The 22,802-nt window shown below is 33.4% G+C and overlaps 2 protein-coding genes across 2 annotated transcripts; one reads left to right on the forward strand and one right to left on the reverse strand.

The window, feature by feature from the left end:
• The first annotated feature begins 1,693 nt into the window (after positions 1–1,693).
• Positions 1,694–5,248, forward strand: LOC124946071 (quinone oxidoreductase-like protein 2 homolog). The gene is made up of 6 exons (XM_047486631.1): positions 1,694–2,048; positions 3,358–3,466; positions 3,548–3,639; positions 3,713–3,971; positions 4,067–4,213; positions 5,136–5,248. Exons 1-6 carry the CDS (start codon positions 1,702–1,704, stop codon positions 5,226–5,228), a joined length of 1,047 nt encoding a protein of 348 aa, XP_047342587.1. The 5' UTR covers positions 1,694–1,701; the 3' UTR covers positions 5,229–5,248.
• An 8,658-nt stretch (positions 5,249–13,906) lies between these two features.
• Positions 13,907–20,160, reverse strand: LOC124910648 (E3 ubiquitin-protein ligase RNFT1-like). Its single transcript, XM_047451321.1, has 8 exons — positions 19,425–20,160; positions 18,657–18,733; positions 18,420–18,588; positions 17,311–17,399; positions 16,625–16,789; positions 16,465–16,542; positions 14,715–14,818; positions 13,907–14,341 (listed from the first exon to the last, which is right to left on the reverse strand). Exons 1-8 carry the CDS (start codon positions 20,029–20,031, stop codon positions 14,236–14,238), a joined length of 1,395 nt encoding a protein of 464 aa, XP_047307277.1. The 5' UTR covers positions 20,032–20,160; the 3' UTR covers positions 13,907–14,235.
• Positions 20,161–22,802: the final 2,642 nt, after the last annotated feature.

The raw sequence follows: 22,802 nt of genomic DNA on the forward strand, positions 1-22,802 counted from the left end.
TAAATAATAAAATTAATAATAATTTATAAAGAGTAATATAAATATATATATAAACTAAATTATTTTTATAAAAATATTTATATCTTATATAACTACACCTTCATTTGCACTTTTCATACCAAATGTAAACAAATTTAAAAATTATTTCTCAATTTTTATACCATCTTTAATTTCATATGGCGTTTCAAAACAGATCAATTTATAATTTTTTCCTTGTAATAATCTTTTGAAAATTTGATTTTATACATTTGATAAGTTATATTTAATACCGTGGACTGCACGGATATCCACCTATTAAATGTGTTTTTGATAAGATTTCAAAACTATGATACGAATGACTTTAATGATGTACAAACTCTTAAATTTAATTTTAATTTGTTTGAATTGTGTTATACAGAACTCAAAATCTCAAAATTTTAGACTTTTTTAAAATGGACAAAAACATGCATTAAGGTGACAATTTTATTTTTTTTAATTAATTTATTATATTTTTAAATAAAATAATATTTAAAGACATTTTAAGTAAAAAAAATTTAAAATTGATTATTTTTTTTGTATTATTTTTAAAATTTACGTATTCTAATTTATTATGTTGGTTGGAGAGACTAAAAAATATGTAATTGAAAGAAATATTATAAATTTTGAATAGAGATAGATTTTGTATTTATTTTTCAAATAACTTTATAACGACGTAACATTATGCATGGTTTACCAATTTGTAAGTATTTGTATTTTAAATTGAGTATTGTTTTGGTATATACATATTCCAAACCGTCCAAAACGGTTTGAATGCATTAAAAGTATGTGATGTGTAAAAATATATTGAAAAAAAAAAAAAACTTTTTTTTTTGGTACGAATATATTAAATTAATTAAAGACAAGAGTTTGTACCTAATAACTAAAATTATGATATTTGAACTCAATTACACAATTCAAAATTTTGGACTTTGAGTCACATTGGATAAAAACCACTGAAATTAGAGCCTTCACTAGTAATTGGGCTTTTATTTGATAAATAACTTTTCTAAATATAAAAATGAAATAAATAGAGTAAAATATTGAAGATAAATTAGATAATTTACTTTTAAATATTCTTTGATTTTTTAAAAAATATTTTAAAAAACCTTTAATACATTAATTATATTTAAACTAAAACTATTAAAATAATATTTAATTTTTATAAATTATAAATTTATTGTTGATTTTATTTAAAAAATAATATTTTGTCATCATTCATATTAAATTTATTTTTAAAAATTGTTAAATTAAAAGTTAAAAGTAATTTTATTTAATTTGATATAAAAAATATTATTGAATTAAATAAAATTTGTTAGGTGAAAAGTATATAAAAAGTAATTTTTTAATAAAATTCTTATATATATTAATAAAATTGATTAACTCTTTTTACCCAATATAATTGATTTTAATAAATACATAGTAAATAAGAGATCACTTTGAATTTTTATTATTATTATTTATAATTTGGTTATTTAAAAATTAAAATATATAATCACTTTTAAGACTTGTCAAAATAAAAAGTTAAATAAATTTTTTTATTTAATATAATTTTTTAAGTGAAAAGTGAATTAAATTATTTTTTTCTAATAATATTTTTTTAAACTTATAATAATAAAATTATAACAAATAAGTTAAATTTTCTTAGTTTTCAAACCTCCCTCTCTCTTTAGAACTCTAACAAGCATGGAGGCCCTTGTATGCAGGAAGATAGGTGACCCGACAGAGGCTCCAAACTCATCGGAGAACTCTGCTTTCGCTCTAGAAATCTCTCATCCAATCCCAGGACTGGATTGGTCGACTGCCGTAAGAGTGAGAGTCAAAGCTACGAGCTTGAACTACGCCACTCACCTTCAGATTCTTGGTAAGTACCAAGACAAACCTCCTTTGCCCTTTATCCCAGGTTCCGATTATTCCGGAATCGTCGATTCAATCGGTCCTAAGGTATCCAAGTTCAAAGTCGGCGATCCTGTCTGTTCTTTTGCTCCCCAAGGAAGTTTCGCACAATTCATCGTCGTCGATGAGACTCACTTGTAAGTTCTTTTTTCTGGGTATTTTGTTTTTCAGACATTGCACATTTGAGATGATTTTCATACATTAATTGCATCGGAATGGGTCGGTTGGTTTGGGTGAATCTTTGTTGAGGAAAGTTCTAGAATTGTGAACCTTCTATGATTAGAAAGTGATTGATTTTGGTTCTAGACAATTCATTGACTTTGCTTATGACCTCTAGATGAAATGGGCTTAGTAGTAGTAGTAATTGACAACCATCTATTCTATTGTTTGCATATTTTGATTCAAAAATTTAGAAAAAAAGAAATTTTATATATGATATATTATATTTAGTTTATAGGGTAGGTTTATTATATATAAATTACATTTGACTTATAAGAAAATTAATATAATATTAATAATATTATCAGATTATTTTATCGATATATCTTTTTGTATTATAACATTTTTGCTCGAACTTAAGATATGAACAACTTGAGGTTAAAATCGAGACTGTGAAATGTTGATGTTAGTTTTTCAAACTTCATAAATACGTGAGCTCCATCTAATTTCATTATAACAATGTGTTGACTGATGAACCAACAAAAAAAATGTAGAATCTCATGGGTTTTGAATGTTGGGTTGAAACGATAACTGAAATCACTCCGATGTTACTCAATAATGTTGAGATCTATCGAACGACGGGATGACAATGTGTTGCCTAAAAAGAAATCAGCGAAGAAAGTAGAATCAAATGGGCATAGAATGTTAGGGTGAAATAATACTTGAAAAAAAATACATCATAACGAAATGATGACAGTGTTAACTAAATAACCAGTAAAAAACACATAGTATTGTATTAAGACCAATAAATATATGGACATTGACTACTCGGATAAAACAACTGAATTTATATGTAAAAAAAACAATAATTCTGATAACATGTTAGAATATAAAGAAAAGTTTGTATTGAATGTTATTTTGGTATAATAATATAATAATGATATTATCAAAACGATAGTTTTAATATCATGTTAGAATAAACAGAAGTTATATTGAATGATATATTATATTTAGTTACATAGTTTATATCTTTATATTAACATTATATTAAACTTAAAAGAAACTAATATAATATAATAATAGTGTGATAATATCTTGTACGTGATATTATAACACAAATTATAAATTCAAATAATCTCATTGCATGTTACTTATATATATTATCATATCAAAGCACAATTGGATGTAGTTTCAAATGTCAATCCTGAATTTAAATTGTGTCATCAATAATCTAAGTCTGTTCCTCCTTTTGATAAAAATCATTACAAACTCATTAACAAAATGAAGGCTTCCCGTACCTGATGGATGTGATTTGGTTGCTGCTGGTGCACTTCCTGCTGTCTATGGAACATCACATGTGGCCCTTACTCATAGGGCTAATTTAAGGCCGGGCCAGGTACAACTTGTTCTCTATAGCCATTTTGGTTCTTTTTCCAATATGTTTCTCAGGTCTGTGATTTTGGTAATGAAATTGTAGGTTTTGCTAGTTCTTGGTGCAGCAGGAGGTGTTGGTGTTTCAGCTGTACAAATTGGAAAAGCTTGTGGTGCAGTTGTCATTGCTGTTGCTAGGTAATATAAAAAACAACTATTATTAAACAATTTGTTATATGAGTTTGGTGTTTAATGGGGCGGTTTATTTCAGGGGATATGAAAAGATACAATTTTTGAAGTCTCTAGGTGTTGATTTTGTTGTTGACTCAAGCAAAAGTGATATTATTGTAAGCATCAAGGGATTCCTTAATGAAAGAAATCTCAAAGGAGTTGATGTTTTGTATGACCCAGTTGGTGGTAAGCTCGCAAAAGATTCAATGAAAGTATTGAAGTGGGGAGCCCAAATTTTGGTCATAGGTTTTGCAAGTGGAGAAGTTCCTGTTATTCCTGCAAATATTGCTCTTGTAAAGGTACCATGCTTATAAATCTATGCATAACAAACAAACTCTTATTGCATACCATGATATTTATGTAACTAGGCTCTTGTTTATGTGCCAATTTGCAGAATTGGACTATACATGGACTTCACTGGGGACATAGTCATAGAATTCATCAACCAGCTGTGTTGGAGGATTCTCTGAAGGAGCTATTGTCTTGGTTTGCAACAGGCAAAATATCCATTAATATCTACAAGGCTTATAGCCTCAAGGAGGTCAGTTCTATTAAGTTTTATAGTCAATTGAAGTTTGCTGGACTCCAATTTTTGTCTGTTGATGTTATTCATCACTTTTCTCTTAACCCAAAGTAATTTGACAAAGAGTTTAATTGATAACTGCTATGCTTATGACAAGATCCATCGTCTCAAAATGTTTTTATGTTTGAAAAATTAAACCTCCACGATTTTCTTTTCTTCAACTTTGACCTCCTATCATCATGATCGTAAAACACATTTTTCTTTGCTTCATATTCCATAGATTCCATCTTTTTCAATGTCATAAATCCATTTTTATCAGTCATACAAACTTTAATAGTCTACATATCCTTCAAATCTTCTTTTTCAACAATAAAAAGTAATTGGGTCTTACATATAATTATCTTGTCACCTGTTTTTCATAATCTTTATGCTAATCACATAGGATGTTTGCATAATATGAACAAAGTTGTATGATAGCAAAATAGCAGGTTTAAAGGCTATGGTCATGGTTTAGGAGGAGCGATATATCTACATATGCATGTGTGAGTCTTAAGTCCTGACAAAGAGTCTTACCTAAGAGATAAAGGGTCCTAGGTTCCTACATAAAACACACTAGTTTAAATAGTTGTCATGGCGTGAACACTTTTAATCAATCCACTCTTCTAGTTTAGCGGCAACGAATTCGACCCCGTCAGACGGCAAGTTCTGGGTCTGGTTAATTGTGTTTGTGGGCTATGTGCTTAACCTCTTTGTGGCCACATTTTTTTGTCACGTTTAAGTGTATCACTTCAAGTAACTTGGTTGATTGTAGCTTTATTTTGCTATTTGGTTTTGTGCTATTTTACTTTGATTTCTAAATAATAATTCAGTTTTCACAAACTGCTTGATGGAAAATGGGAAAAGTGCTGCAATCTAACTAAAAAGTTCTTTCTATTGGCAGGCCAACCTTGCATTTTCTGCTATAAGGGACAGGAAAGTGATAGGAAAGGTGGTGATCATTTGTGACAACAAAGGTGCAAATTCCAAGCTTTAATGTGTTGGAGAAGTTGGCTCCACCTTCAATAAAGAGATGTGTAGACTCAAGCTATTTTAAATGAGACTTTTTAATTTTGGAAAAGAATAAAAATTGAAGTGTAAGTTTTAAATTACTTAATCAACAGTTCAAAACTCGTTACCATTAAAATTTGAATGAAAATATATTTAAACAAACATCTTAACAAAAAAATAAAATTGACGCAACCATCCGCGTCTCCAGCGCTCCTCAATCCTACACTCTGTAGTTTGCCAAGCCAGTCAACTGCATCCCAGGATCGATTTGATACTCCACATTAAGCCATGCAAATAAATTATATCACTTTCATTATACAAATATGTAATTTTAAGACTTTGATGAAAACTTGATTTACTAACCTTTAATCCATTTTTTAAAATATTTTTACAAACATCAAACAATTTATAAAATATTATCAAAATTATTATATTAACACATATACTTGATTTATAAATTTTAAGCACTCAGAGCTTGTATGAGTTTTTTCGTATCTAATCTAGCTACATACTGATTTAATGCGCTCAGATCTCTGACATTTTTTAAGCCCACCATATGAAAATTATTATATTAATACATATACTTGATTTAATGCGCTCAGATCTCTGAATTTATATTTAATCCATTTTTTAAAATATTTTTACAAACATTAAAAAGTTTATAAAAGATTATCAAAATTATTATATTAACACATATACTTGATTTATAAATTTTAAGCACTCAGAGCTTATGAGTTTTTTCGTATCTAATCTAGCTACATACTGATTTAATGCGTTCAGATCTCTGACATTTTTTAAGCCCACCATATGAAAGACCCGACGTATAAACAAGGAAAAAGTAGGCGAATGATTTTTGTGATTCAATGTGCTTGTCTGTTGTACTCTCAAAATAATTATTTTAAATAAATAAATTTAAAATAATTAAAATAAAGGTCAAACAAACTCTAAGACTAGAAAAGGACTAAGATCCTGTGTAGCCTAATTCAAGAGAAACAGCTGCAGCAGACCACACAGCCTTTGAATGAGCACTGAAATCTCATCCAACACACATGAATAAGTCTGGTCGCCGCTGCAACGAAAGAGAGGCGCGTTCCCGCACCCGACCGAGGGACTTCTGCCTGGGCTTGATTTTCGACAGAGAAAACAAGCCCGACATGGTTTTCGACCGAGAAACCCTTACACCTGACCGGTGAATTCTAGCTTCGAGCAAAGATCTCTGCATCCGACCAAGGGTCCAGTGCCCGCAACAGAGGAGATTTAGCCCTCGATAAGGATTGACACCCGTGACCTGACCGAGGAGATCGGTCTTAGAACCTGTTTGTATGAGAATTTAATTTTAAAAATTGTTTTAAATTAGAAGCCACAAACCATTTTCTAAAAATGCAAAAAAATAGAAAACAATTTCAAAATATTTTTAAATAGTTTCATAAAAATATATTTTGACAAAGGTCTTTTTGAATTTATTTTTTAAAGTCAAATGCCTTAAAACTAATATTTTTCAGATACTTTCTTCGATAATCATCAACAATAATCGCAGGTACTAGCATTTAAATATTATTCTATAAATTTAAATACACGAAAAACATGTGCATGTTAAGCGCTTATAGAATAATTGGTTAAATAAAACGTAATAAATCATTTTTTTTAAAACCAAGATTTTTATAAATGAGAGACCGTTTTTAACGGGTACGAAAGCTGTAAGCACTAAAAATCTACATACCAAATTTATAAAATTAAAGTAATTATTTTAATTATTTTCGAATAAATAAATCAAAATAATTAACCACAAAGCCAAAACATAATTAAACAATTAATTAGATTAATTATTATGATAATTAAAACCTAATTAATTAAAAATAATGGTCAAATAAACAAATAAAATTATTTGGGATAAATGTTGTACTCATTTTATCTCAAAATAATTTTAGAAAAATTAAAAGTATTAAAATAAATAATTTAGTATGAATGTGGTACCCATTTTATCCCAAAAATTATTTATTTAACCCAAAAATAAAAAAATAATAATAAATTAGAAAAATATTTTTCATATTTATTTTAAATATTTTGTGTATTTTAAAAAATTAAAAATAAAGCCAAAATAGTGAAAGAAAAATCAATTTTAAATAAACCCTTAAGGTTTAAAAATAAAAATAAAGATATGTGATCACGTGTGGCTAAAACTCTGAAGAACGGCTGCAGCAGAAACTAGGACCATCAGATGAGCACTAGATTGTCATTCAACGCCAAGGAGTCGCCCACTTCAACAAAGAAAAGGCGCGTTCGCAAAGCAGGCGATCAACTAACGCTCCGTTAACTGAAACGCGACAAAACAATCAAAAGGCAACGACGCGCTGACTGAACACCAACAGACCGCTCCGCGTCCGCGTTCTTGCCTGAAACGACGTTGTTTCATCCCCCGCCCATCGTCTTCGTCACGATCGTCGGAAGGATAAGAACAACAACCATCTTTGATTTTTCAAAGATGGAAATGTGTTGTTTCTCAACCATTCTAACTGATTCAAAATGTGAAATTATCACCCTACCACGGTGATTATTTCGTCTACGATTATAAGTTTCATCATAACCTATATCAACAAGTTGGATCAAGAACAGCTAAAATACCATGAATGGTGTTTGACTAATTCAATCCAAGTAACTGCCTCAACCGACTTCGAAAGGCTATAAATAGTCTCCCTTAACAATTTTGCCAGGAGATCCGATCTTAAGCCTCAAATCAAGATTTACAGAAAATCCTCCATTAAACCTCAAGCTTTCGGATTTTTCGAAATCTTGCATAAGGCCTTAAAGTTTGGATATAAGCATCTATACAGCTTCTTTAAGGTTTAAGGAGTGTTCTCCAACACTTGGTAAACTTTCAATCATCCTTTAATCATATTTCCAATTTGAAATTTTCAAATTGAAATTTTTATATTTCAATTTTTATAAGTTTGTATACTACCTGGTTCTTGAATTTGATGATTGGAAATAAATCATATGATCATTTATGAGCCAGAACCAATTAATCGGTCTTAAAAAAACTTAAATTTGAATTTGGAAATATTAAAAAATAATTTTTTTGTTTTTGAATTTGGAATTTGGAAAAAATAAGAAGATTCTCAATATGTTTCTAATGATGTTGGGCAGATATTTGGATCATGTTTGATCCATCCCGATTATATTTGACCAAAATCAAAATTTTCGAAATAAATGAAAATTTTGAGTTCTTGAATTGGTCCAAATGAACATCTAGTGTTCATGTTTTAGTCAATCAAGTATATGAAGTATAAAGAAGCTATTGACAATCTCCTTACACTTCAAAACAACTTTAAAACTAAAATCCCGATTTTTAGACCTAAACTATTTTGAACAAATTAATCAGCACCCTCGTCGAATGACACAATGGGATGATGTTTCTAATGTTCCTTGGAGCTTTGTGAAGCTATCCAAGCCCTTTGATCAAAGGATCCAAGCCTCTATCAAAATTGCAAAACCTGCAATTTTGATGTTCTTAAGGACCGATAGGTCCTACTAAGACCAAAAGATCCGACCGAGAATCTTCGATCAGGACCGAGAGGTTCGACCGATGTTATTCATCTAGGACCGAGAGGTCCGACCGATGATTTTTACATTCGACCGAGAAGTCAGACCTAGGACCGAGTACTCTCGCACCCGACCAATAACTCCTAAACCCAAGACCAATGACTTCCACCGAGGCGTCCGACCGAGGGACTTTCGCACCCTGAGCGAGGATCATGAACCTAAACCGAGGGGTTCTCGACAAAGACCGAGTGCTTTTTAGCCCCGAGCCCCCGACCGATAAAACTAACTCAGGACCTAGGACACCGGTCCTAAGGCCTATTTGGTTCCTCTTTTAAAATTCCAAAATTATTTTTGTAATTTTGAAACGTCAACCCATTTTCTAAAAATTCTAAAAAATTAGAAAATGATTTTAAAATAATTTTGGGATATTTCCATAAAAAATATTTTGATAAAGTTCTGTTTAGAATTTATGTTTAAATCTTAATGCATTTGAGTACTGATATTCTTGAGGTATTTTCCTCCATAGTCATCATCAGCAACAGGTAGCATCATTAAATAATTGTTGTTACAATTCTGTAAATACGCACAAACATACACATGTCTAAGATCGGAAGAATAATCGGTTAAAATAAAATGTTATACAACCAATTTTTTAAAAGTCAAATTTATAAATAGATATCATTTTTAAAACGGATACGGAGGATGCAGCACGAAAACTTTTTCCCAAGTATCAACAAACTACGAATTTAAAGAAACTCTGATTAAATATGTTTTTACACATATCTTAGTTTATTGATTTCCAAAAATCAATTGCCGACTCTATTTTCAAGTGAATAATCTTTTAAATTAATTTAAATAACGAATTTCTAAAAAATAAAATTATAATTTGATTATTGCAAATCTAAAAGATTATTTAAATTTGAACTCAAATTAATTATTTTTATTAATTTCAAAATCTGTTAAGAATTATTTAAAATCTTTTAAAATAATGTTTTATTTTGACACGCAAACCGAGGTTGAAAATTTTCAAACCTCGAGTTTTCTACAGGAAAAGTGTTTTCCGGGGTTACAAAAGCGAAAGCCCTTTCCTGAGTATCATCAAACATCGAACTCTATCGAATCTCTCGTAAAATTATGTTTATACACTCTACAAAATATTTTATTGATTTTAAAATAAAATTCGATTGGCGACTATTTTATCAAATAAAATAATTATTTAAAATAATTATTTTTAATTAATTTATAATATAAATTTTTTTTAATCAATATTGTAAATGCAATAGGTTATTTAAAATTCATCATAAAATTAATTAATGTTATAATTAATTTTAAAATATTAAAATACATTTTTTTATAAATTTTTTAAATAATATTTTACTTAAAAGATTTTCAAGATACAAATCGATGTTAAAATTTCTCGAATTTCGAGTTTTTCTAGGATAAAGAGTTACAGAGTGATTGAAAACTTAATTAACTGTAATTTAGCTAATAAAAATTGATTAGACTTAATATTCAAATCATTGATTATATCATTCAAATAACACCCACTTAAACTTTTGATTAAAATTATCAGTCAAACAATAACTGTAATATTTTGAAAATTTTATTGCGTCATATTTTTCAAGTCTTACGAAAGACATAATTTTTACTTAAAGACTTTTTTCCTTAGACCCATTGCGACTATGATGAACTAGTGACCATTTGATACATGTTAATGAATTTTACATATTAATTTCCTGTGTGGAAAATGGCCAAGGCGAAGTCATGTTATAAAGGAGGAAGCATGAGTATACTTTAAGTTGACATAAATATAGCATCGATGACACTTCTTGACGAAAGTGATACAATCGTGTTCCAATTTTTATGTGTAGTATCCAAGTTGAAGAATCTTCTTTGATAGTGATATGCCGTAAATGTGAGGACCATAAGCCCCAAAATTTATTTCATCCATAGTTTGTGTAGATTCGACTTAGTCTGAACAAACACGTAATTGGTGGTGAATTGGCGAAGAGCTCGTGTTTCATTCTTTTTGAAATGCAATGGGTACTCCCCCTTTTCGATATAGTTTTGAATGGGTTCATACCATGGTTTGGTTGTAACATTAATGTTGGAAACCGTTTGCTTCTTATAGACTCAATTGCATCTTTACTAAATCTTGAGAGGCTTGATCTTGATCCCCTCGAAAATTTATGTCATAACAGCAAGAGTTGTTAGAGCATTAGAAAATATGTCTGATTTCTCAAATGAACAAATGTAACACTTTTGAGCTTGCATGTGAATTGCGTGAGAAAAGAATGGTATGACTTCAAATTTTTGCCTTTGATTTGCCACTCTCCACTCGCCAAGGAAATCATGAGATTGGAGTCCCAATAACCTCTAGCCTTCGAGTACCCTTTTTATACGCTAATTTTATTCCAATAAGGCATGTTCCAACGTGATAGTTTTTGTAGACACTCATATTTTTACCCTTCAATTTGTATAATTTATAAACAACTATTTTTGAAATAATCAAGTTTTAAGAATAATCAATTTTGAATTTTTAATAAGTTAAGGTGATAATTTAATTAAGTCATGACACTTAGGAATTTTATCATATTTATGATATTTAAGGTTTTTAATTAATTAATAACTTATATATAATTTTGTTAGTTATGTCATTATTTTTAATTGTTAAATTAGTTTTACAATTAGATTTGATTAATTTTTTTTCTCTTTTGAATAGCAATATTTATTTACTTAAAATTAAGAATTAATATATTTCTTTTTAAATGTTAGTTTGGACTATTTTAATTAGTAATTTGTTTTTATCATTAATAAAGTTTTTTTTTAGGATTTTTAAAAAAAAACTCGTTAAAATTAATGATCTTGAAATTTAATTTGATAGATTGGTGTGCTGACCATATTTGTTTTGGAATAATTTCAGGTTATTACATTCTTTCACCTCTAAGATACAAGTTTTATTTATTTTGATGTCTACGTTTATTTCTCGCACATGGCTGTGTACAAGCATGCCTTAGGAATAGATTGAGAGAAATCCCCTAAACTTAGGATAGGGCATAGGTAGATTAGACACATGTGGTTAGAATGAAATTCTCTTAAATTAATAACATGTAAAACTTTGTGTCTTTTAAGAGGTAACAAATTTCGGAGTAGAGACCTCTCATTTTTATGAAAGTGTGGGGCATATCGACGAGACTCTTCTCTACACGTAACTAAGCACTGAACCCAAAATAATTTTTTATAACGTTTCTTTCCTAATTTCTTTAGTAAAAAAATTAGATGGCGACTCTAAAAAAGAGCCAAGTACGTGTATGTTTCTATGTTTTATGTTGGTTCTTCATCTCATCTTGGTAATGCAATTCCCGAGTAGGTTGATTGACCTCGTCTTACGAGGTTCGAGAGGAATGTAAGGCATGAGAAATAGCAAAGCGATCAAAAAAAAGTTTCCAAAACAAAAGTAGTCTGAATTCAACGATCTTGTTGATGAGCTCAATTTTGAGTTCATTCCTCATTCGTCGGTTTCCTTTTCAACATTCTTGGAAATCAGCTCGAACAACCTACCATTTTGGTTCCTTATTCACAATTTTGAAATTCGAGAATAATGTGAGTTATGAAGCCAATTTGAGTCAATTTATCGACATGTGTTCATGGACTTTCGAGTTTTGATGGATTCACATTTTTGATCAGGCGGTCATTTTATTTTACAAGCGTACAACATTACTCGAGGAAGTCTATATGACTCAATCACTTGGATTCACTCACCCTTACTCGAGGAAGTCGATATGACTCAATCACTTGGATTCACTCACCCTTACATGCCGCATCATGTATGTCCCCTACAAAAGACTATTTATGGACTCAAACAAGCTCCATGTACCTCGTACTCTACTCTTGCAAAGACATACTATTTCTCGGATTTATTGAGTCTAAGTCTCATACTTCTCTCTTTCTATATTACAAGGGGCGATGTCTCATCCTACCTCCAATCCTTCATCGCATATGGCCTCTATTATATCGAAATTGTGTGTTATGTCCCTCTTAAAAAGATGGGTGATATTCACTATTTTTTCGTGGTTCAAGCTATTTGAGCCGTTGTCGGGTTATTCTTAAGTACATAGAGCCAAGATGTTTGATGGAAAGCCTAAAGACACACATGTTTCTACGGTGACTTCTCTCACTAAACATGATGGTGATTTGTTGAGTTATCGTCTTCTCTACCGAAGTACTGTTGGAGCTCTACAATACATAACTCTCACTCGCCCTGAACTTGCATTTGTTGTCAATCGGGCGTGTCAGTTCATGCAGGCCCCATTACCACTCATTGGACGACAAACTGAAACACTTCTTATCATGGACAACTCATTTAGACTTTCTTGCCATTCACACTTACCGCTTATTTTACTACTTATTGTTCAACTACTAGCTATTGTATTTTTCTTGAGGATAATCTCGTCTCTTAAAATTCCAAAAAGTAACTAGTTGTTGCTCGATCAAATAATGAGTCAAAATATCGTACTACCCTACCTTATGGTAGGACAATATTGGTACTGGCGTTTCTTTTTTAGAGTGAGACACTCTCTATCCAATACATTTCTTACCGGACAAGTTTTCGGTGTGTTACCCAATTTTACTTGCAAGAGAATATTAAACAGCCTACTATAAAATAAAATAAAATAAAAGATGGAAAGACAAATTGAATATTTATTGCCTTGGTTACTTTGTTGTAACTTACTTATATTATCAATGATTTTAATACTCTATTAAAATAGTAATGTATAAAGATAATATATTATAACTTTTTATTTAATATATTGAAGAATATACTTTCACCATCTTTTTCTTCTACTTTTTAAAATTAAAATGAATATATCTATATTATTAGAGCACAAAACATATAATTATGAATACACGATTTATTTGATTATTTTAATTTATCACATTATATATTTTGTAAAGCATATAAGAGGACAATAGCCATGTAAAATATTAATCATTCAATATAAGAAAACATTTTCCCATATATTTATTATGTTAAGCACTTATATTTCTGTTGGATCGAAAAAATCCAACAATAAATTTCTGAATTCTGTATACCACTTATAGATAAACAGAGTACATTTATGATTGTGATCATAATGGAACTTTTATCTATAACAATGTAAAACATGCACGGCCTTACTTCATTTATGTATCAAGTGTTCCTCTTGAAGGAATCACCAAAAAATGTCACTTGTAAAGACATTTTATTTTTTGAATATATGTTCTATTCTTTAACTCCTATATTTCTATGGTCTATGTGAATTTATTAAGCCAAATCTGTCAGCTCATTTATTTAATTTTCTTTGTAAAATCCAGCTGCAGCAGTTCTCTTAAAATACCAAACCTCTTTCAAATGATTGAAGACTCTGCAAGAGAAGCTGATGATGGCCAAAGAAGAAAGCACAGCTCTAGAACTAGAACAACTGGAACAATAAACTGGTTGATCCATCCCCAAACGAACGCAGTTCCGGAGGCCTAACCAAGGCCCTGCATAAGGGGCATGTTCTTTCTCGTTCAAACCTGAAGATCAAGACATAAAAATCCAGAAAAGGAATTTTAGTTGTTCATATTATTGTCAACGCCAAATTGGTCATAATGCAACCTTTACAAGCCTATGCCATGATCGAGGATAGTCCATTCAACCAAAAGAAACCGTATAGTAAAATTGTTTCTAGCTAACTCAAAGACCGGTAAGCAGGCCAAAACAGATATAGGAGATCAATACATCAACATTTGGAATGGAAACTATAATTAGTCAGAAACATTTCAATTACAAATACAAATGCAAAAGTGTTTCCAAATGAGACCAACACCAATGCTAAGTGACTCGATGGCTACAAACCTTAACATTTAAAATATGTCTAAAAGAAGGTACAAAATGATGAAAACATACCATTCAGACACACAATCCTCACAGAAAATATGTTTGCAGCATAATAAAATTGGAGCTTGCATCTTTTCCTGGCAAATAGCACAGAGGTCTCCCACAGAATTTACCTGCTTAGGACCAAAATAACATCCCGGAGATAAACACTTAAAATCTTTAAGAAATTGAAAACAAAGGTATCACCTGTGTGATATATGATGATCTGTATCTCTATGTGATTATATCAGCCTAGTGACATAGACATTAAATAGGTGGTAACAAGTTAACGTTAGCATAGCACTCACTACATAGACATTAGTTTGTCCGGTCAAGGATAATTTGAAATTTTATACCATTGAAGAACATTTCCACTTTTCTGTAGCACACTTACTTAACTCTTAGCGTAGTTAAAGAACCGTTTTGTAGGAATTTAGTGAAGAAGATGTACAAATATGACTAGAAGTTTCCCTCTTAACCTCATTTCATAGGGAACCTCAGAGTGAATCTTTTTTTTTCTTGTAATGGAAGATGCTAGCATAACCCCCAGTCATGCTTTTTTTAATGGAAGAGTGACTCATTTTTTATCCTAACCTAATCAAGTCTTAAGAAAGTTAATCTAAAGAAAATCAGATAAAAAAAATATTTATTGAATATTTATTACATAGTGAAATTATGTCGTAAATTGGCCCATAAAGGATTAACTAAGAAAGACTAATTAAACACAAAAGATTAATTAGAGGAACATAGAAAATAATATAGTGGTAATTAGTATATCTTTAAACTCTCCTTAAATCCATGTTAGTAACTTCTACAACTGACTTGGATTTGCATCATAGTTTTAGTCTTTTAACAATAGCAATGTGTGTAGGTTTCTTCTCCCACTCTTAAGGTCGTCTTCTACTCTATTACGTTGTTTCAAAGGTTTCATCTAGAGCCTGACTCATTTATGGTGGCATCTCTATCTATAGCTCACTTCGTCTCTAGCATATTCATTTTTTTTGGGGGGGAAAAGTCTCTAGCGTCTTTATCTTCAACTCGTTTTACTTCTTTCTTTCCATGGGGGCGGATATAAGATTTTAGAATCTCTGTGCTGATTAGGTCCCATATTGATAGAGGAACTCATAAGATGAGAGAGAGAATAACCAAACTCATAATTGTATATGATCTTGAAGACTATAATATAGGTGGCATATTTATATTAGGGAATTCTACTATACCATAATCTATATCAAAATAGATCAACAGGCTCGGCCAACTAATAAGAAGCCCTAGTGTGTAAGAGAAGCACAAAAATACTAGAAAAGACTAATTAGGAAATAATATAGTTTTACATGTGATAATTAACATATTTTCCACAAACCCCTTGGTTATATATGTACCCTACTCAAGCTAACAGTTCAATCTGATTTCCAGTCTTCAAACTTCTATATCATGATATGCAGAAAGTATGATTTTTATAATTAAGGGTTTAAGCTCCAAAACTGGCTTGAATGGTACAACATTGAACTAGCGATTCCACATAGGATAAATAGCTTTTGTTCTCTATTTACCAACCCTCTGATTCTTAACTTCCACTAGAGTTTTTACAGAAAAGAACCTTCTTATAGTTCTAGGATATTATGTACTAAAGAACAAATCGGCTTAGTTCTTAACAGGAGTGTAAACAATATCCAAACCATACCAAACATGCAACAATCTATTAATTCACTTGTATACAGTGTTCCAAAATACTAAACATGCTTTTACGCCTCTCATTCAAAGGGGCTATAAAAAATACCTGCTCATCTGTAGCATGTGTACCATAATGAATTTCCTTCCTTGACAAAGCTCTCAATGCAACAGAGAAAGATCGCACCTGATAAGAGCAACACGAGAAAATTTTGTAAAGTCTAAGTGATCAATTTTTCTTAACATGAAAGAAAAATGACTACATTTACCTTCTCAACAATTGATGCAAGTTTAATAGTCAAGTATAACCCAGTTGTCAATGAAGAAAAGAGGTTTCCATAATCTTTATTCAAGAAGAACCGATACCAGACTGGTACAGGCAACATTGCCCTATAGAATAGCAGTGTATACTCAACTAGGGTTAACATTTGACCCTAGAAAACAACAATTTTCATCAGTGAGTTTCATTGCTGATGAAAGTAACTCAGCATTTTATAGATGAAGAGACTTGGACCTTGTTTGATGAAATTATTAAACCCTTATTCCATCAATAATATTATTTAAATCATCAGCCAAAATATCAAATTACCCTTTATTTTTTTTTATATAATTTTAAATATTAAATACAAAGAATATTTAGTCATTTAACCCAAATAAACTCAAATAATCAACTTTTCATCAAACAAGATTTGTTCCAAAAAAACCCATATTATAGGAAAGAATTTGTTTTACTTGATGAACTTGCATCAAACATTCATTTTGATTGTTGAACTTTTGGAAATGGGTCACAACGAGTCATATCGTTAGCTTTTGATATCACCATTAACTATCTTAAATTTAACAAACAACCCCTTGTTTTTTAAGTCGGACCAATTTAAAACACGGCCCATTTACATTCTCCTTATTTTTTTCAATTATTTCCAAATAACCCTACATCAAACAAACTCTTGATTACCTGTCTACGAAAATTATGACTTCTGCCATTCTTGTAGTACATTAGCAGCACACATTTCAGAACCATAGCCAATTGTCGCACCATTGTGTCTGGATGAAGAAAAGATGCCCAAGTTTTCACCAATCTAATGAGTAGGCATGATATTAAAAATGAAAACAATGTTCTAAGGATATACACAGCAGCATGTACAGCTTGAATCAGTAGATGGTTTCTATATTAGCTGGAAAAGAAAAGGAAAAACTAAAGAGGAAAATAAAGCATAAACAAAATCAAGAAAAACAGAACAGATGAGCATCTTAATGATTCTGGCATCATGTGTTTACATGCTCATATTAGGGTTGATCGCGTATCGAGTTGGTGCGGTTATTTATTGGGCAAAATATCAGTCCGGCCCTAATAAAACGGTTTATACTCTATCAAGACCCTATTTCCCGTGGATCAAATTTATGAGATATATGGTCGATTTGTCAATTTGTTATTTGGATATCCGACCCATAAATCCACAAAATCAAATTCCACATACTTGTGGACTGACATCATAATAATTAATTAAACAAAATCAATACAAACACCAACAAAATAACAATTTCAAACAAGTTCTCCAATTAAACAAAACTTTATTTGTTACAAAGACACCAACAAAATCCAATTTATCCGTATCAGAAAAGAGTAATAAATACTTTAAATAAAGCTTTTAATTGAATAAATGTAGCAATAGATAGACAATAACTGAAAATAAAAAATCTTATAATTGAACAAAGGCAATTGAAGTGTTGAACAAATGTAACAACCAACAACAACTCGGGAACAATATGAAGCCTAAATTTAGTTCTTCATGAACCTGTTTATTATCATATCTCAAAAAAACAAAAAATAATAATAAAAGGAAATATTAACAAGTTAAATATTAACGAATGCTAGCTAAAAACATAAATGAACAAATTTTACGTACTTCAACAATTTCAAGTTGATTTATATATGCAAAAATTTATTCGTCTATACAAGCATTAATTCAATTCTTTAGTGTCATGACTATATTAAACAAAGTATGTATATATGTTATATGTGTATATAAAGCTATCATTTGGATAAGAGATCAGATTTCATACCGTTTACCAGAATAATGAATATAGCATGCCAGAAAGGTGGTACAGATGTTGGAGGAAGCATGATCAGTGGGTGCAGGAGATCAAGGGACCAATACCACCAGTACACACCAATCACATGAAGCAAGAAAATCAAGCATATGCCAACAAGGACATACAGTTTTTTCTCTGCCTGTAGAAAATATAATGAAGATGAAGAAAAAAACAACTAAATCTAACATTCAGAAGATTTAAGCACACCTTTAGAGCAGTCTGTTTCTTAAGAATATCATTGGATTTGAATATTACAGTAGTAATCCATATCGTCAGAAAGAAACCTGTCAAACCTCGTATAAGAAGATCATCATAGAGATAATTTAGAAACAAGTAGTTTAAGACAGAACTTCTAGTGACATCTAATATATATATAGAACCATTTCAAACAGCTACTGAAGATGGATTATAGGGGCGCAACTAGAAAAAATGCACCTTAAGCCATGTTCTTTTAAAAAGTGGAGACAAAACAAAGTGAAGAGTTATAAGATTATTGCTGCCTCCTCCCCCCACCTCCATCACAAATAGCACAAGAATCAACCAACCATATACACCCAAAGAACCAACATTACCATGAAAATGCCAACAAAAGTTATACGCATCAATATTTGCATTTCCCCAATCTAGTTTCTAAATGCAGTTTTTTAATTGAGACATTCGTTTAGCTATCCAGTCAACTGAACCAAATCCTCAAATTTGAGGATCTTCGATTGATCCAGACATACATGGGATCTACATTGCACGATGGTTAGAACAATTTACGTTCTTGAAGTCTTCTATCAAATTCAGGCTCAGAAACATTGCATCTTCAGTTGTAACAGTCCCTAAATCTCAAGCTCGACTTAGAAGCTATTTTTTAAGCTGGTTAAATAAATTTATGGAGAAAGACATAGTGCAACTCAAGTAATGTACAGACTACAGAGTATTTCGTTCATTAGGAAAAGGTGGAAATAAAAATTAGCCTATAATGAGTACCTTGCAGATGCTGACGGATGAAAACGACCAACAATAGCAACGAAAACGGGAGAATTTGCTCAATCAACCTCGCCACTTGCTGTATATCATATCTCTGGTACGAGGCATCCCTATTACCATTCCCACTAGTGGTGGCATCACCGTCTTCTCTCTCTCCATTTTCAAGCCCTGATAAAGAAGAAGCGTCAGAAATCCTATCACTCTCACCATCACCACCACCCGAACCTTCATTTCCACCATGCGCAACCTCTCCGTTCAATCTATAACCAGTGATGCCATCATTATAGTCAATGCGGTCGCGTTCCTCAGAGCCGATGATCCTAATTGAAACTTCTCCATTTCTTGCGGCACCTGCGGGATCATCGGAAGTACCGTGGAACTGTCCATCGCGAGCCCTTCTGAAAGGTACCAGACGCTCCGTGTCGTCGAGATTGCTCGATCTTGATGGGAGAACTCCAGAATATTCGAGAAAGGTTGTTACTGGAGAGCGGAGGAAACGTAGAACAGGGAATCGTGACGCGTGATTCCTTGAAGTGCTGACAGTATCACTGTTGGAAGAGGATGAGTCAGTAAACCTATCGGCATCGTTACCAGTTGAAGTTTCCATCGATTTCTCTAGCAGTGATTGGCCCTAGAGTTCTAACATTGTCACAGAAGAAATTGGAGTAAAATAGTTCAGCTGACAAATTATCACTAATGAAAAAGTCAAAGATGGAGAGAGGGTTAGTGGTGAATTAGGTGCTCATGAACTGAAGAGGGTCGATCTTGTTTGTTAATGTGTAGGGATTGTAGGGACTCAACGTAGCAGGAAACCATAATAAACTAAATACAATAAAAAAAAAATAAGGATCACAATTTGAAAATGTCCATTTAGGGTTGACAATGGGAAATTTGATTAAATGACCCTAAAAAGAGGAGATCATTTTCACAACTAACCTTACTCACTAATTCCAATTTTTATTTTTAACCTTTTTTTTCTACATTTTATATACTTTTACCCTTATTAATTTTTTTTCTTTTTTTTTTCTTTTTCTTCTTCTTCTTCCTTTTCCCCCATTTCTTCCCGTTTTCTTTCCCCCTCTCTTCCCCCCACGACAGTTGCTCCCAAGCCACTACCCACGACAACGACAGTTCCAGCCCCAGCCAACTCCCCCACGATCGCCAGACGATTACCCCCTTGAGCCCAAGCCCCAGCCAGACGATCGTCAAGCTCCGGCGACGCTAAGCCCCGATGAATCTTGTGGAGTAGCAGAAACTGGGCTTTGTATGGATTAGGAGAGCTTCCTCAGGTTCTTTCACATTTTATTCTTCCTTTCTCGTTCTAATCATTCAGTTTCTCGTTCTATTATTACATGTTGAACAAACCTGAATGCAATGTGCCACCTCCTTGCAGAAACTGACTTGGGATTGCTTCATTTCGGAAATTACTAGTTTATCAGCGAACTTTAAGAAGAATAACCTAGATTACTAAGGTTAGTTCGACTACTCCCTGATGATTTTACTGTTTTTGCATGTTGAGTATGAAGGTTTTATGGTTTTAGAGTTTAGTTTAGGGTTTAGTTAGGGTTGAAATGCTTAGTTAGTTCTATGCTTAGTTTTACTATTTTAGAATAATCTGAATAGTTTGTGAACATTTTCGCGTGAACAATTGAATTGTGTGGGTACACAATTCAAATCGTGGGCTTGGGCGTGAATGGGGCGTGGATCGTGAGGGTGGGGCGTGGGGTTGGCGTGGATCGTAGGGGTGGGGCGTGGGGGTTGTGCATGGGGCGTGGGGTAGTGCGTGGGCTTGGTCGTGGGGTTGGCGTGGATCGTGGGGGTTGTGCGTGGGGCGTAGGGTAGTGAGTGGGCTTGGTCGTGGGGTTGGCGTGGATCGTGGGGGTAGGGCGTGGGGGTTGTACGTGGGGCGTGGGGTAGTGCGTGGGCTTGGTCGTGGGGTTGGCGTGGATTGTGGGGGTGGGGCGTGGGGTTGTGCGTGGGGCGTAGAGGGTAGTGCGTGGGCTTGGTCGTAGGGTTGGCGTGGATCGTGGGGGTGGATCGTGGGGGTGGGGCGTGGGGGTTGTGTGTGGGGCGTGAGGTAGTGCGTGGGCTTGGTCGTGGGATTGGCGTGGATCGTGGGGGTGGGGCGTGGGCTTGGTCGTGGGGGTGGGGCGTGGGGGTTGTGCGTGGGGCGTGGGGTAGTGCGTGGGCTTGGTCGTGGTGTTGGCGTGGGGTAGTGCGTGGGCTTGGTCGTGGGGTTGGCGTGGATCATGGGGCGTGGGGGTTGAGCGTAGGGTACTGCGTAGAGCGTGGGCTTAATCGTGGATTGGGCGTGGATCGCGGGGGTTGTACGTGGGGCGTGGGGTAGTGCGTGGGCTTGGTCGTGGGGTTGGCGTGGATCGTGGGGGTGGGGTGTGGGGTTGTGCGTGGGGCGTAGAGAGTAGTGCGTGGGCTTGGTCGTAGGGTTGGCGTGGATCGTGGGGGTGGATCGTGGGGGGTGGGGTGTGGGGGTTGTGCGTGGGGCGTGAGGTAGTGCGTGGGCTTGGTCGTGGGATTGGCGTGGATCGTGGGGGTTGTGCGTGGGGCGTGGGGTAGTGCGTGGGCTTGGTCGTGGGGTTGGCGTGGATCATGGGGCGTGGGGTTGAGCGTAGGGTACTGCGTAGAGCGTGGGCTTAATCGTGGATTGGGCGTGGATCGCGGGGGTTGTGCGTGGGGCGTGGTGTGGTGCGTGGGTTTGAGCGTGGATCGTGGGAGTTGTGTGTGGGGCGTGGTGTGGTGCGTGGATTCAATTATTAATATGATCCACAAACATTGTGTATATGATTTTACTGTTTTTGCAGATGGCACCAAACAAACCCATTATTAATGATTTTAATGACCGTGTTTCATGGAAATCCACCGGCCCCAGCTTGGTAAAGATAAAGGAGATGTTAACTCACCATGATCGTTTGGATAGGGCTTTGCAGACCCAATTTCGGTATCTATTCAAAACTCCGACATTATATTTTTCAGGAATCATACTCCATCACATGCTTATCAGAAAAATCAGCTCAAATTCAAAGGAGATAAGGTTCTTGGTCAATGGTGAGGAGGTCTGCTAGGGCATGAAGGATTATGCCTTGGTGACAGCCTGACAGGCCTCAACTTTGGCAGATTTCCTTTGGTGGAAAACAAGGAGGTTGAAGAATGTCCACCCTTTGTCCTCAAATATTTTAAGGGTAAAATAGATGTTAGACTGAAAGAGCTTGAAGATTTTTTCGTCGGATGCTCTGATAAGGAGGATTCATGGAAGATGGGGCTCATATTTCTCATTTACCAGTATCTGTTCGCATCTGATAATAGGAGGAAGATAAGTTTCAGAATCTTTCACATGGTGGAGGACATGGAGATGTTCCTCCA

This window comes from Impatiens glandulifera, chromosome 7, assembly GCF_907164915.1.
Source record: "Impatiens glandulifera chromosome 7, dImpGla2.1, whole genome shotgun sequence".
NCBI lineage: Eukaryota > Viridiplantae > Streptophyta > Magnoliopsida > Ericales > Balsaminaceae > Impatiens > Impatiens glandulifera.